This window comes from Pan troglodytes, chromosome 17, assembly GCF_028858775.2.
Source record: "Pan troglodytes isolate AG18354 chromosome 17, NHGRI_mPanTro3-v2.0_pri, whole genome shotgun sequence".
In the NCBI taxonomy this organism is placed as follows: Eukaryota; Metazoa; Chordata; class Mammalia; order Primates; family Hominidae; genus Pan; species Pan troglodytes.
The window spans coordinates 44,886,823-44,901,294 of NC_072415.2; the positions used below are offsets into that span (position 1 = coordinate 44,886,823).

General features: G+C 37.0%; 1 protein-coding gene across 5 annotated transcripts in view; it reads left to right on the top strand.

The window, feature by feature from the left end:
* The window catches only part of MAPRE2 (microtubule associated protein RP/EB family member 2), a 164,739-nt gene that overhangs the window by 115,524 nt on the left and 34,743 nt on the right, over positions 1-14,472 (top strand). For all 5 annotated transcript variants that reach the window (XM_512089.9, XM_003315857.7, XM_003315856.7 and 2 more), the window contains 2 exons: positions 4,797-4,942; positions 9,289-9,502. In XM_512089.9, the coding sequence (XP_512089.3) occupies positions 4,797-4,942; positions 9,289-9,502 (360 nt within the window). The remainder of the gene's footprint in view (positions 1-4,796; positions 4,943-9,288; positions 9,503-14,472) is intronic.

Genomic DNA, 14,472 nt, shown 5'->3' on the forward strand with positions numbered 1-14,472 from the left:
ATTATATCGAACAAAAAAACTCCTTCACAGCAAAGGAAACAGTCAGCAGAATGAAAAGACAACCTACAGAATGGAAGAAAATATGTGCAAACTATTCATCTGGCAAGGAGCTAATATAAGGAACTCAACTCAGTAGAAAAAAGAACTAAATAAAAAATGGGCAAAAGACTTGGTTAGACATTTCTCAAAAGAAAACATACAAATGGCCACAGGTATAGGAGAAAATGTTCAACATCACTAATCATCAAGGAAATACAAGGGGAACCACAGTGAGACATCACCTCACCCCGATTAGAATGGCTATTATCAAAAAGAGGCCAGGCGCAGTGGCTCATGCCTGTAATCCCAGCACTTTGGGAGGCTAAGGTGGGCAGATCACTTGAGGTCGGTAGTTCAAGACCAGCCTCGCTAACATGGTAAAACCCCATCTCTTCTACAAATACAAAAATTACCTGGGCATGCTGGCGGGTGCCTGTAGTCCCAGTTACTGGGGAGATTGAGGCATGAGAATCACTTGAATCTGGGAGGTGGACGTTGCAGTGAGCCGAGATCATGACACTGCACTCCAGGTTGGGAGACAGAGCAAGACCCTGTCAAAAAAAAAAAAAAGGAATGGCTATTATCAAAAAGGCAAAAAAAATTGTTGGCATGGATTTGGAGAAAGGAGAACTCTCATACACTGTTGGTAGAAATGTGAATTAGTACAGCCATTATAAAAAACAATATGGAGGCGCCTCAAAACACTAAAAATAGAACTACCGTATGATCCAGCAATCCCACGACTGGATATATAGCCAAAGGAAATTAAATCAGTATGCCCAAGAGATATCTGCACTCATATTTATTGTAGCACTGTTGACAATAACCAAGAAATGGAATCAACCTTAGTGTCCATCAGTGTGATTAATAGATGTTTAAAAAGTGGTATAAATACACAACGAAATACTGTTTAGTCATATGAAAAAATGAAATCTTGTCATTTGTGGCCACATGGATGAACGTGGAGGACGTTATGTTCGGTGAAATAAGCCAGGCACAGAAAGACAAATACTGCATGATCTTCCTCATGTGGAATCTGACAGAGTTGATCTCATAGAAGTAGAGAGTAGAATAATGATTTCCAGAGACTGGAAAGGGGAAAGCAGAGGGAGGAATGGAGAGAGATTGGTCAGTGGGTACAAAGTTACAGTTAGGTAGGAGGAATAAGCTCTGGCATTCTATTATACAGTATGGTGACTATGGTTAACAATATTGTGTTGTATATTTCATATTCCCCTTGCTCTCAAATCCCAGGAGTGTACCCTATTTAGAGCTAACATCTCCCTGACTTATGTTGACCTTTCTCAAGACAAGAGTTTTTCAAATCGTAGCATTATTTATAATTGAGAAAAATTGGAAAACAAGCACAAGGTTAAATAAGCAATGGTGAAATACCAAGTAAAATATTTTGCAGCCACTTGGGAAAAAAATAGCGACTTTGAATGTTCTCACCACAAAGAAATGATAAATGTATGAGGTGATGGATATGCCAAATACCCTGATTTGATCATTACACAATGTATATATGTATTAAAAGATCACACTTGTACCCCATAATGTATATAATTATTTATCAAAAACAAAATACAAATTAATAAGTTACCTGTTTTTGAAAGCTATTATTTTTATATGCCATGAATAACAAATTCAAAAATATAATGGAAAGAATAAATGGCATGATAAAATTTAGGAAAATTTTGAGAATAAGAGGAGGGGAAATTATTCTATAGATAGTAATACATGTTATAGAATTTTAAATAAGAATGTGGAACTGCCATGGAGACAAAAAAGGCAATTTAAAGTCTAGAAAGAGATCTAAGTACATGTATTAGGAAGGCAATAGATAGTAAAAATAGTGCTTCTCATTGGTGGGGAACGAATAGATTATTAAGTTTTGATATTCAACACCTAGCTAACTTTATCAGTTAGTGGTTTAGGTTGAAAATAGTAGAAGTTAGTCCTGGCAGGCTTAAGTAGAAGAACAATCTATAGGAAAAATGTTGGGTAGCTCAGAGTTAATGGAAAGCCGAGCTCAGAAGATGGACAGGAACCAAAGGATGCTAAGGAGCTGGGAACACAGCCTCCCTTGTGTCACAAGAATAGGATGGCACTGTGCTGCTTTTGCTGCTCAGGACTCTAGACCCCACCACTCTGCCACCACAACTAAACTCTAATGGTCCCTGTGTGTTTATATCATTTCCTCAACTCAGATACTGAGGCAGGATTCAAACACAGAGCCTAGGTCATGGGCCTGCATCCTTATTGCTGTGAGGGAAAGGGATGCCTGGCCACTTTCAGCTTCTGTGGTGGGAGGCAGGGCACTATAGCATCTCCCCAGGTAGTAGGTGTCCAAATCCTGGAGCCAAAAATGACAGATTTCCACCAACATTTGGAATGACTAAAATTAGAACCATACTTTATATCATAGACAAAAATAAATTCCACATGGATTCAGAATTTAAATGTAAAACTTGAGACCATAAAAGTACTTGACAGAAATATGCATATTTATGTATTCTTGGTTCGAGAAAGTTGATAAGCAAGATATAAAAATAAGAAAGCCATTAAAAATATTGATAGAGCATATTAAGTGACTCAGAAAGAGAATTATGATCTGTTGAGTTTCAGAAAGTTTACATTAAAAATGGGTATAATGTGATTACATTTTTAAACCGGGATCACATTTTTAAGAAAATACACACACACACACACACACACACACACACACACACACACACACTCCCTTCCAAAGAGGATTAGAATGGCATATACCAGAATATTTCGAGTGGTTCTCTGGATGATGACACTAGAGATGATTTTTCCTTCCTTCCCTCACTATATGGAAGAGGGTTTTTTTTTTTTTCAAAAGCTGTTATTTCTTTTTAAATCTGAAACATGAGGAATTTGGTTGGTTGGTTTGTAAGAGTATATAGTATCTGGGTCTCCATAGATAAATTTTATGCTAAACTCTACAAAAGCGAAAATAACTTCTAAGACCAGGTAATGAGGCAGTTGTGTTTCAGCAATCCCATCCATATAAAAATAATGTTAAAGTGGCAATTGGAATTTGCTCCATCTGGCGGTCCTTCAAAAGAAAGAACTGGATAGTGGGTGATGACTCAAAGAATACCCTCCAGATCATGATGTTTCTCTTTCCTCCCCCAGTGTCTTTTTTTTTCCTTTGATTTGTTTTATTTTGTCTTCTCTTTAAGAGAACCCATCTGCTTGACTAGGAACTTACTAGTTAGTATTCAGGGTATGTCATCTAAAGGACACCAGATGCAGAGACTCTAGAGATATTCGTTATGGCCTATGTTTTATCACTTTACGCTCTTACCTACAAAATAGGAGTTGCCCCAGCATTTCATGTTTTAACAACCCTTAGATTCCTGATGTCTTGTTCTCTCTTATCTCAGATTGCTGTCTCAGTAAAGGATGCCTAACCTTTATTTCACATGAGAGACAGAGCAGTTCTTGCTTCCTAAAGTGAGTCACCCAAGTAGAAGGACTGGCTCTTCACAGAAGTCTTGGTAGTGTAAAGGATGAGGGGAGGCACTTCATGTTCCAGAAAGACTGATCATGAGCACATCGTAGAGACAGACCAAGAGATCTGGAGATAGCAAAGAAAGAATGAACCTAAAAATGGTGACTTGTTCCTATTCTTGCCACTTGGTTTTCTTTCTTGTAAAAGAAAAGGAATCATTCTGGCTTCCAGCTTACTTTCCTAAATGCCATTAGCCTATACTAATAAGAAGATATGAATCAGTAAACACAGCTTGCCAGAATTTCCCAGTTGTAGTGGTCATGTTCTAAGAGCTCTTCATATATTTTTTCAAAAGTCCCCTTTTTCTATGATCATTTCCCCAGGGGGCTCATTGGACATTTCTGTCATGTTTCTTAGTCATAAAGAACATGACTCTGAACTTCTATAGCTTTCAGTATCCATGTCTTCATACTTCATGTTAATATGGAAACCCCATTGCTCTGGACTGGAATTAAATTAGTATTAACTTGGCTTATAACAAAATTTAACAATTAAATTTACCAATTTAATACTTAATAATTAATAAGTATAAGTAATAGGTAATAAGTATAAGTAATAATAGTTAATAAGTATAAGTAATACTTAATACTTAATAAGTAATACTTAGTAATACTTAATACTTAAATTGGTATTAATTGGCTTGTAGTTTTCACCTGTGTGGGGGTTGTGTAGTTTTCACCTGTGTGGTATTTTGTAAATACCACAGCTATAGATAGAAAACAGCTTGAGCATATGTGTATTTTTTGAGCTACACATTTCATGAGAACTTTTGTAGTTCTCTCATGTTTTCCTCTCTTTTTCCTCTTAAGTTTATTTTGATGACTTGGAGCAGGTGGTAGCCAGGTGGAAGAAAATGTATATTTCTTTTCTCTGGTAGAAGCTAGAAGGAGCTCCTTTTATCCTGGTTTCCTTGGCTTTATAGTGTGAGGTTCTGTTGGTTGGTTGTGGAACCTGGTGATATTCTGATGCATGGAGTACAATACACAGAGTTTAGGGTTGGGAAGTGGCAGGTGCTGTATTGTTGAGGTACAGTCCCTTCCCTCTAGCTCCCAGATCCTGTGGACAAGGAGATAAAAGCGCATTGGTAAGAAGGACACACTCTGCTCTGAGTGATGATGGTGCCTGTAAGGACAATCCCCTTCCAGCCTAGCAGTCCTCTACCACATCTGGGTACAGTGAGACTCACTCCAGTACTGTTCTTGTTTCTTTCCAGGAGCGGCCTATTGCCAATTCATGGACATGCTCTTCCCTGGCTGCATTAGTTTGAAGAAAGTAAAATTTCAAGCAAAGCTGGAACATGAATATATTCACAATTTTAAACTTCTGCAAGCATCATTTAAGCGAATGAACGTTGATAAGGTAGGAGACTTGTACCTCCATAAAATGTGTTGTTTTTTCTTAAAATTGTTTTTGTGCATAAATGCAAAAGTCCAGGAGCATACCAATGGGATATATCTTGATATCCCAACAGTAGGCTGGGGTCTGTACCTAGCATAAAGCATCACCCTAAGTTCTTGTATTTTTATGAGGTTTTCATTTCAGATTTTCTAAACTCGTAGCCAGTAGACTAAAAACTAACAGGGCTCACAAATGTTAAAGTGTTATTAGTTAAATTTAGCATTGCAGATGAGAAACTTTTAATGTTTGCCAGATGCCACTGTGGTTCTTTGTATTTTGTTCTTTTGGAGAAACATCATGTCATGGCAGAAACAGCATGGTTTTGAATCCCAGCTTCATGACTTGAGCAAGTTATTTAAATTCTGAGTCTCAGTTTACCCATCTGTACAATGGGACTAAAAACCCCTTATTCATGGTTATGAAGTTGACATGAGAAGCAGTGTCCGGTATAGTGTGTGCGCTCAGATTCTCAATGTCCATAATTTGCCCTTTTTTTCTCCCATGAATTATACTTTTGTCCTGGAGTGGTGCAAATGGCCTGGAGTACTTTTTCTCTCAATAAGGGATTATTGCTAAAACAGTCTCTTTCTGCATGTTTACTGCTATTTAAATACATACTTAATCTATATTCCTTATTTAGGATATATCTCTTAGCATGAATGAGCTTGGAAAGAAATGAATTTTGAATAAGGGAAAAGAGATAAACCAGCAGGGGAGAAATGGAAAACTGTTCTTTGCATAAACAGAGGTAATAAATAGGCCATGGAAATGAAAAATAAAATATCAGGTTATAAAAGATAGAGATTAAAGGGAAGTTTGATAAACTATGTATTTTGTAAGCTAAGGCAATTAATATCTTCTTGACATTCTTATCAATATATTAAGAAAATCCTGACTTCTCATTGTCTTGGAATTTTTATTTCAAAACATACATTCTCTTTAACATCTTAGCCCTTTGGATTATTTCCAACTTTATGTCCTTTGTCATGGTTAATTTCCAATTAGCTCTTTCCATAAGTATTTAAAACTAGGGATATATAGGTTCTCCTTACTTTTATAATGCCTCTTGTGTCTTTTTCATTCATTTCTCTATACATGCTTCTAGATTAGAAAGAAAAGAAACACCTTTTCATATGTTTATTGATGGAACTTGTCATACATCAAATTAGTGGGCTCCATATCTCTCTAGAAGTATATACACACAGAATGGATGAGCAGTTGTTAAGAATGTTGAAGAAAAAAATTATTGCAGTGGAAGGAGACTGGCCATGATGGCCTTTGTTAGCCTTTCTAGCTTTAGTATGCAGTGATTTGATCCAAAAGTACGGTGAGAGACAGCATTAAGTACCCTCATTCATGTGTGTCATAGCCTGATGGCACAATGGAAAGTTCTGTGCTTTTGCTTGCCACCTAGGATTTTGAACTTTTGCCCTGAAGCTTTCATGTTGATAGGGAATGCAAAATTAAGTCCACAGAAGTAAATGCCTTCTTTTAACAGCTAATGTACCACCAGTATCTAAAACTATTTATAAATTTTCATGTCTGGCAATAGACAAAATATAGTAGATTGTTAGTTAAAAGCTTTTTATGCTCTAAAAAGCCTCTAAAAAGTTGATTTCTAACAATCAATATCAGCATAAACAAAAATTTTAAACTCAGAAGACATAAAAGTGATTAAATAATACAATTAAAAGTCAATTGAGCCTGAGCACAGTGGCTCACACCTGTAATCCCAACACTTTGGGAGGCCAAGGTGGGAGGGTCACTTGAGGCCAGGAGTTCCAGACCAGCCTGGTCAACATTGTGAGACCCCATCTCTACAAAATTTTTTTTTAATTGCCAGGTGCAGTGGCACATACCTGTAGGCTCAGCTACTCAGGAGGCTGAGGCAGGAGGATCTCTTAAGCCTAGGAGTTAGAGGCTGCAGTGAGGTATGGTTGTACCACTGCACTCCAGCCTGGGCAACAGAGTGAGACTCTGTCTCTGAAATAAAAAATAAAAATTTTAAAGCAATTGAGTTCACATGTGGCAGGAATTCTTCCTTGTAAGCAGACTTCACTGAAGTTTGGGGGAAGTGAGAGAAGAGCAACATATCACCACCAAAGTCTATTACCCAAAGAATCTTCATGAAAAATATGGTATCTTCCAAAAGATTCCCTTCTCTTTATTTTGCTTTGTACTTGGTTTAGTTTCTATTTTAGCTGCATAAAAAACATTTGTGCAAAATTTATTGCTAATTATTTAGTTTAATGCATGCTTCAGTTGCTTTTTTCTTCCAAATTTTCATTGATATGTAAGGTCTTTCTACATTTTCTAAAGTGGTCCTATTGATACATTTTAGGATATCAATGATGTGTAGCTCCCACAGTGGCAAAGCCTTGTTCAAAGTTTAATTTCTATAGCTTCCATTCATATTGTCACATAGCAAAGCTGTGAGCTGTGTGCTTGTCTGAATCACATGCTTACACACTCACACACATTCACACACTCACACACACAATCTGACTCACACTCTAGCTTTGTAACCATCTTGTGATTCACATTCAGCTAGTATTCCCACCCGAAGATGTAAAAGGTAAGAATCCAGTGATAATGTAATTCACATAGCTAGATATCTTTCCATTTTCTTTAAAAAAACAGCAAATTACAGCAGTCAGAATGGCTATTACTAAAAAGTCAAAAAATAACAGTTGCTGGTGAGGTTGTAGAGAAAAGGGAATGCTTATACACCGTTGGTAGGAGTATAAATTAGTTCATTGTGGAAAGCAATGTGGCGATTCCTCAAAGAGCTGAAAACAACTACCATTCGACCCAGCAATCCCATTATTGGGTATATACCCAAAAGAGTAGAAATCATTCTACCTTAAAGACATATGCATGTGAATGTTCATTGCAGCACTATTCACAATAGCAAAGACATGGAATCAACCTAAATGCCCATCAATGACAAATTGGATAAAGAAAATGTGACACATATACACCATGGAATACTAGGAAGCCATAAAAAGTATCTATTTTATTGATTTAAATCTTATTCATCTCCACTCTCTAGTAACTATAATCTTTATATGAGTGTATCTCAACACAACTGGGCTACATATTACAAAGAAATTTAAAAAGTTTATCGGGAACAGTGGCTCACACCTGTAATCCCAGCACTTTGGGAGGCCGAGGTGGGTGGATCACCTGAGGTCAGGAGTTCAAGTCCAGTCTGGCCAACATGTGAAACCCTGTCTCTACTAATAAACAAAAATTAGCCAGACATGGTGGTGCATGCCTGTAATCCCAGCTACTCGGGAGGCTGAAGCAGGAGAATTGCTTGAACCCAGGAGGCGGAGGTTGCAGTCAGCCGAGATCGTGCCATTGCACTCCATCCTGGGCGACGAGTGAAACTCCGTCTCAAAATAAATAAAATAAAAATAAAAAGCTTATCAGTCTTGAAATAGCACAACATCCCAGGCGTCTGTTTTTCCAGAGAGATGTTTTGAGGATAAATGTACTATGAGTGGGACCAGCCCCTCTTGACAACTAAGGATATTCCTTTTGTCCGGCTTGTTCAGAAGTACTAAATATTCCAAGAAAATCAATAATGATGTTTTGGTTTAGTTCTTTTTTTTCTATTTTTAATTTTTGTATGTACATAGTAGGTGTGTATATTTATGGGGTACCTGAGGCATTTTGATACAGGCATGCAATATGAAAGAAGCACATCGTGGAGAATCAGTTATCCATTCCCTCAAGCATTTACCCTTTGAGTTACAAACAATCCAAGTACACTCTTTAAGTTATTTTAAAATGTACAATTAAGTTACTATTGACTATAATCACCCTGTTGTGCTATCAAATAGTAGGTTTTATTCATTCTTTCTAACTTTTTTGTACCCAATCACCATCCCCAACTCCCCCTTTCCAGCCATTAGTAACCGTCCTTCTACTCTCCATGCCTATGAATTCGCTTGTTTTGATTTTTAGATCCCACAAATAAGTGAAAATGTGTGATGTTTGTATTTCCATGCCTGGCTTATTTTACTTAGCATAATGATCTCCAGTTTCATCCATGTTGTTGCAAATGACTGCGACTCATTCTTTTTATGGCTGAATAGTACTCCATTGTGTATATGTACCACATTTTCTTTATCCATTCATCTGTTGATGGACACTTAGGTTGCTTCCAAATCTTAGCTATTATAAACAGTGCTGCCACAAACTTACAAGTGCAGATATCTTTTTGAGATACTGATTTCCTTTCTTTTGGGTATATACCCAAACATGAGGTTTGTAACTCACATAGTGATTTTTTATTGCAGGTAATTCCAGTGGAGAAGCTAGTGAAAGGACGTTTCCAGGACAACCTGGATTTTATTCAATGGTTTAAGAAATTCTATGATGCTAACTACGATGGGAAGGAGTATGATCCTGTAGAGGCACGACAAGGGCAAGATGCAATTCCTCCTCCTGACCCTGGTGAACAGATCTTCAACCTGCCAAAAAAGTCTCACCATGCAAACTCCCCCACAGCAGGTATTGTCACAATGAGATTGCGGGAGTTGCTTTCATCTTTGATAATGGCTCAGACCCTTCTGTTATTTACTGTGTGTTTCTGACTGATTCTTCTCAGCAGTCAATATTTTAATGCCTTCGGATGATTTCTACTGTTGTCTGTTTCACCACATTTATCTTCCTGTGACCCATTTGTCATTAGTCTAACCATCTTCATTTAAACTATTAAAAAGGCAGAGCTATTTGCATTGTATCACTGAAGCTGGTAGTGAAAATAATGCTCCCAGGATAGATTTCTTTTTCCTTTTAGTTTTTCGAGAAATTTCAAGTAGCCTGTTTAGATTTTGACTGAAGTATTTTTACTGCTTAATTGCTGGCAGTACAGACCAGCATATGAACTGAACTCTGTTGTTAAATATGGATCATTGTCTCTAACCCTTCAAAGGAAATTCGTGAACTGTACATCCTACCTCCTCTGTAGGCAGTGGCAATTTTTATGCAGTAACATTCAGCAATACCCTATTTATCCAGCTTTGTCCAAAAGTGAAGTCGTTGAGGAAAAATATCTGGAACATTAAAACTTTTAAAACTTCTGTGGATAAAAAAAGAAAAAACCACTTTCTAAAATATATTATAAACATCCTTGCCATAAACAGCAGACCTTACCAAGCAGAATGTGTTCTTATAAAATTGGGTCATTATTAGAAACACAGTTGGGTACTGCACAATTAAGCATGAAATCATCCAAAATCATGTTTCCATCTCAATTGTGGAACCCAGTGTTCAAACTTGTTAAATCAGTAACCTGAATTTTGTAAATAAAACAAATTTCTTATTTGTGCCCAAACTACAATCTGAATGAAGTAGAAATGGTTAACAGGACCACATAGGTGGTAAGAGCTTTGAAATCACAGTTTTGCTTACTGTTAAACAGCATTTTTATCATCTTATTTCTGGATTTATGGCTGTATTCCAGGCAGACTGAAACCATTGGAAAACTGGCTTTACTTTTTGAAATTTTTTTAATATTTAAAAATAAATATTTTTAAGGATAACATGAATACTCATACTCACTAGTATGAATTAGATGAATTCTTCATCTGCCTTAAAATAGTACTCATGTAGATGAAGAGGAATGAACAACTCTGGGAGAGTTGTTAGGAGGCAAAATAGACTGGATGTTGGTAATGGCTGAATGCTGGGATAAAAGAGAAGGAGATGTTAAACATGACTTCTTGTACAACTGGAAGGATTTGGGGTTTTGTTCAAGAAGTGCTGAAAGAGAACCAGATTTGGGAAGAAATCTTGAGTTTGTTTTGAACATACTAAGTTTGAGATTCTTTTGTGACATTTAAGAGAAGATCTACATAGGCAATTTTTGTGTTGGGGGTGGTGCACGTGTGTGTCTGGAGCTCAAAGGAGTTATAGGCTAAAGATAAACATTTGTGATTCTTCCACATATTGATGTAATGGAAGCTGGAAGCAAATACTGAATGATAAAGGGTAGAGTGTCTTGAGAAACTTGGACATTAATGGTTGAGTAGAAGAGGAAGGGCTTGCATAGGAAGCAGAGAAGGTGCCAGAAAGAATGAAGGAAACTAGGAAGTGATGTGTCAGGGAAGCAGAAGGTAGGGAGCATAATGGTCAACAATGTCTACATCTGCTGAGAAGTCAAGTTAAATGAGGCCTGAAAGAGTTCATTAGATTTCTCAACTTGAATGATTTCTCCGTTCAGTAGAATGGTAGAGCCAGGAATGGCTTGAGGAAAAAGTTGGAGGAGGGAAATTGAGACAGTGGAAAGATCCAACTTTGGAGCCATAATGGGTGAGCCTATATAGAATAAAGAAAACTAAGCACAGATCTTTGGAAATACATACATTTAAGGGGGAGGAGGAAGAAGAGGAAGCTGCAAAAAAGATGAACATCAGGAAGAAAACCAGGAGAGCTCAGCATCAGAGAACAAAAACAGTAGGAAATTTGTAGAAAGAGGGGTCACCAACAGTGCCAAATATTAATTGTGGCGATATCAAATAGGATGAAGCCTGAAAAATAGGCCAAAGTCTGACTCCTAGGAGGTGATTAATAGTCCCTCAGAGAATTGGTCCATTAAAATACTGAGGGCATAGGCCTAGATTGCAGCAATTTAACAAGGGCTTGTGGAAGTGGAGGCAGTAAGAGTAGATTCAACCTTTAACAAATGTGTCAGGAAAAAAATGGAGGAAAATAAAAACATTTGGTTTGTGTAGGGAAAAGAGTGATAGTAGCTTCAGGAAATAAGATTGGAAGGAAGATGTTATTTTTTTTCAACTGTTCTTGTTTGCTTTTAGGATAAGGCAATGTAAGCAGGTTTGTAAGATGGGAGACATGTCTGTGGAGAAGGAATCATTGAAAATAGAAAAAGAGGGGAAATTGGAGTATGACGCTAAAGCTGAAAGGAAAAGGTGAGATGTCAAGGGCATAGATAAAGTGTTAGAAAGGAAAAGAGAGGATATTTATTTTCTTGGAGCCAAAGCGATAGGAGAGGCTGGGTAAAAATTAAGCCACAAAGAGTTTGGGAAACAAACATTGATGGCAGTTTAGATAGGCCTTCAACTTTTGTCAGCAGTTTTCATCAGTCTAGGAGCTGGGGTGGAAAAAAGGGGGATGTTGTGCCCTCTCCAAAGTCTGGGATTCAGGAGGTATGGGGGGTGGGAGGACAAAAAGCTAAGAAAATCAAGGGTGTCTGATATTTCTCATCTTAATGTCATTTTCTAAAGCTGTGAATGATGGATAGCTTGGACTCGAAACTCAACTGCCATTTTTTTCAAGTTTTCTGTAGTGAGATTGGACAGACCTCAGAATATTTTCTTCCACAATCATAACCTGTCCTTAATTTTTTTCCCATTGGTACCAATATTCCTCCACCCCCAAATAGCACTGTTACTATGCTACCTTGGCCTCGTTTTCTAGGAATTCCCTCATCTGTCTTTCACAAAAGCTGCAGATAAACGTGTGCCATTTTGATAGAATGTCCATGAACCTGAAAGAGAAATATATATTTTCTAGAGCTTAACCTCTTGGGTGACAATGCTCAGGAAACACATTAAAGTCAACAGATAATAAATTTTATTTTTAATGTTCTGGAAGGCAGTAATTTCCTGAGACCATGTTCCTGATACCTTGACCATGTTTACGTTATTGGTCTTAATCAGGGAGAAATGATATTTTCAGAAGTCAAACTGCCATTCCCTTTTTAATAAAATATGCTCTGATTTTTGGGCATTGTGGGATAGTAAAACTATACTGGGGGTATATCACATATAGAGTGTTATTATTAAAAGCCATGATAGGAGAAAGGCTCCTATAAATGCATTAAGACCTCATTTTTTCTAGAAGTCATATCCAGTTATTGGGAATACAGCCAAGATAATATAAGCCAAAATGTCTTCCAAGAGTCAGAATAGGTGCTATAAAATGTATGCACTTTAGTCTTCATTCATGAGAGTTTCTGAGGTACTTACCCAGAGTGTGTTTGCTCTTTCTTAATTTAGACATAATTGTAATAAAGATGGGGACGTGGTTTCTTAGCACATAGCTCATTAGGGCAAGGAATATACAGGTATCAATAGAAAGTACAAACCTCAGTTAAAAAAAAAAAAACTTAACAAAACCTTACTAAAGAGCCTCATAGTATCCTGGGATCTTTATTACAAAATCAAATCGTTCCATTGCCTCTCAGTAGTCTTTAGTATATGTATGACACCAACAGGCAGTCATCAATACTCTCATAGGTCCCTTACAATTCTTAGAATTGTCATAATTCTCTGTAATATTGACCCTGATTTATTTCCCTCATGAACTCTATTTTTACATTATCTAAACTGGCGCCCCTGCTTGTGGGAGTCACTCAAAGCCGTTCTCTTTATACACAGTCTGCTTTTGTTCATCTGAAATTTAGAGCAAATGAAAGGTGATGGTCAGCGGTCTGGAAAATTCACATATCTGTATCACATTTATATCACAGTGTTGCCAGGTCACTAACATGTAGCAGTAATTTTGTTCCCACCTCTAAGCCTTGGTCATTTCTTAATTATCTGCATTAGTGGACATAAGCAGTGGCTGGTATCATCAAAAACAGGTGATAGTCCTTAATTTTTTTTTATTTTGAGTTTGGAATACGTGATTTATTTTTTTAGTGGATTTATCTCTCCCCCAAAATTTCCTTAGGCCAATATTAAAATTAGCTTGCATGTCCTAACTATTATACAGTAAGAGCAGTAAGTGGCAGCTCCCAAACATTTTGTATGACAGAGGGACCAGATTAGGGTGGAAAAAGTGATCCTGGAGTAGATTGTCACCATGAAAGGACTCAGTCTACATTAGCAAGAAAAAAAATTGTGCTTTTACATTGTACAGACTACTTATATAAGCATGCACCAGAGATTGCTTATGTATAAAATAGATATATTCTAAATACTTGGTGCATCCTGTTTTTGTAAGAACATGCTAGATTTTTCAACCATTTTGATACAGATAAAAGCTTTTCTTTATGATTCAGAGAAGCCTTAGAATAGTTTGGCTGTGGCTTCTCTGTGTGTCGTTGGGGACTTTACTGTAACAAGCTTACTGCATAAGCAGAGGCTGTCACCTAAGGGTAAATGGCTGCTTGGTAAGTTTTATTGTCTACATTCTGAGGAGTTGCATCTTGAATTGGTTTTAATCTACCAACCAGGGGCATGTATTAAAATACACATTTTCACAATGATAGATATATAAGTACATGCATCATTGTGAATCATGATGTTTGTAAATTTATTGCTATGAGCCATATCTGCAACTCAAGATAGCTGTTGGTGGGGATTGGTTTTTATGTGTGAACACTTACTAAACATAAAAGGAAATTCAAAGTTATGTAGTTACTATAGCAACGACAGCTAAGACACATTGCAGATTCACATACATTCATGTATTTAAATCAAACGCCCATATATAAATATAGTGTGATAGATTTA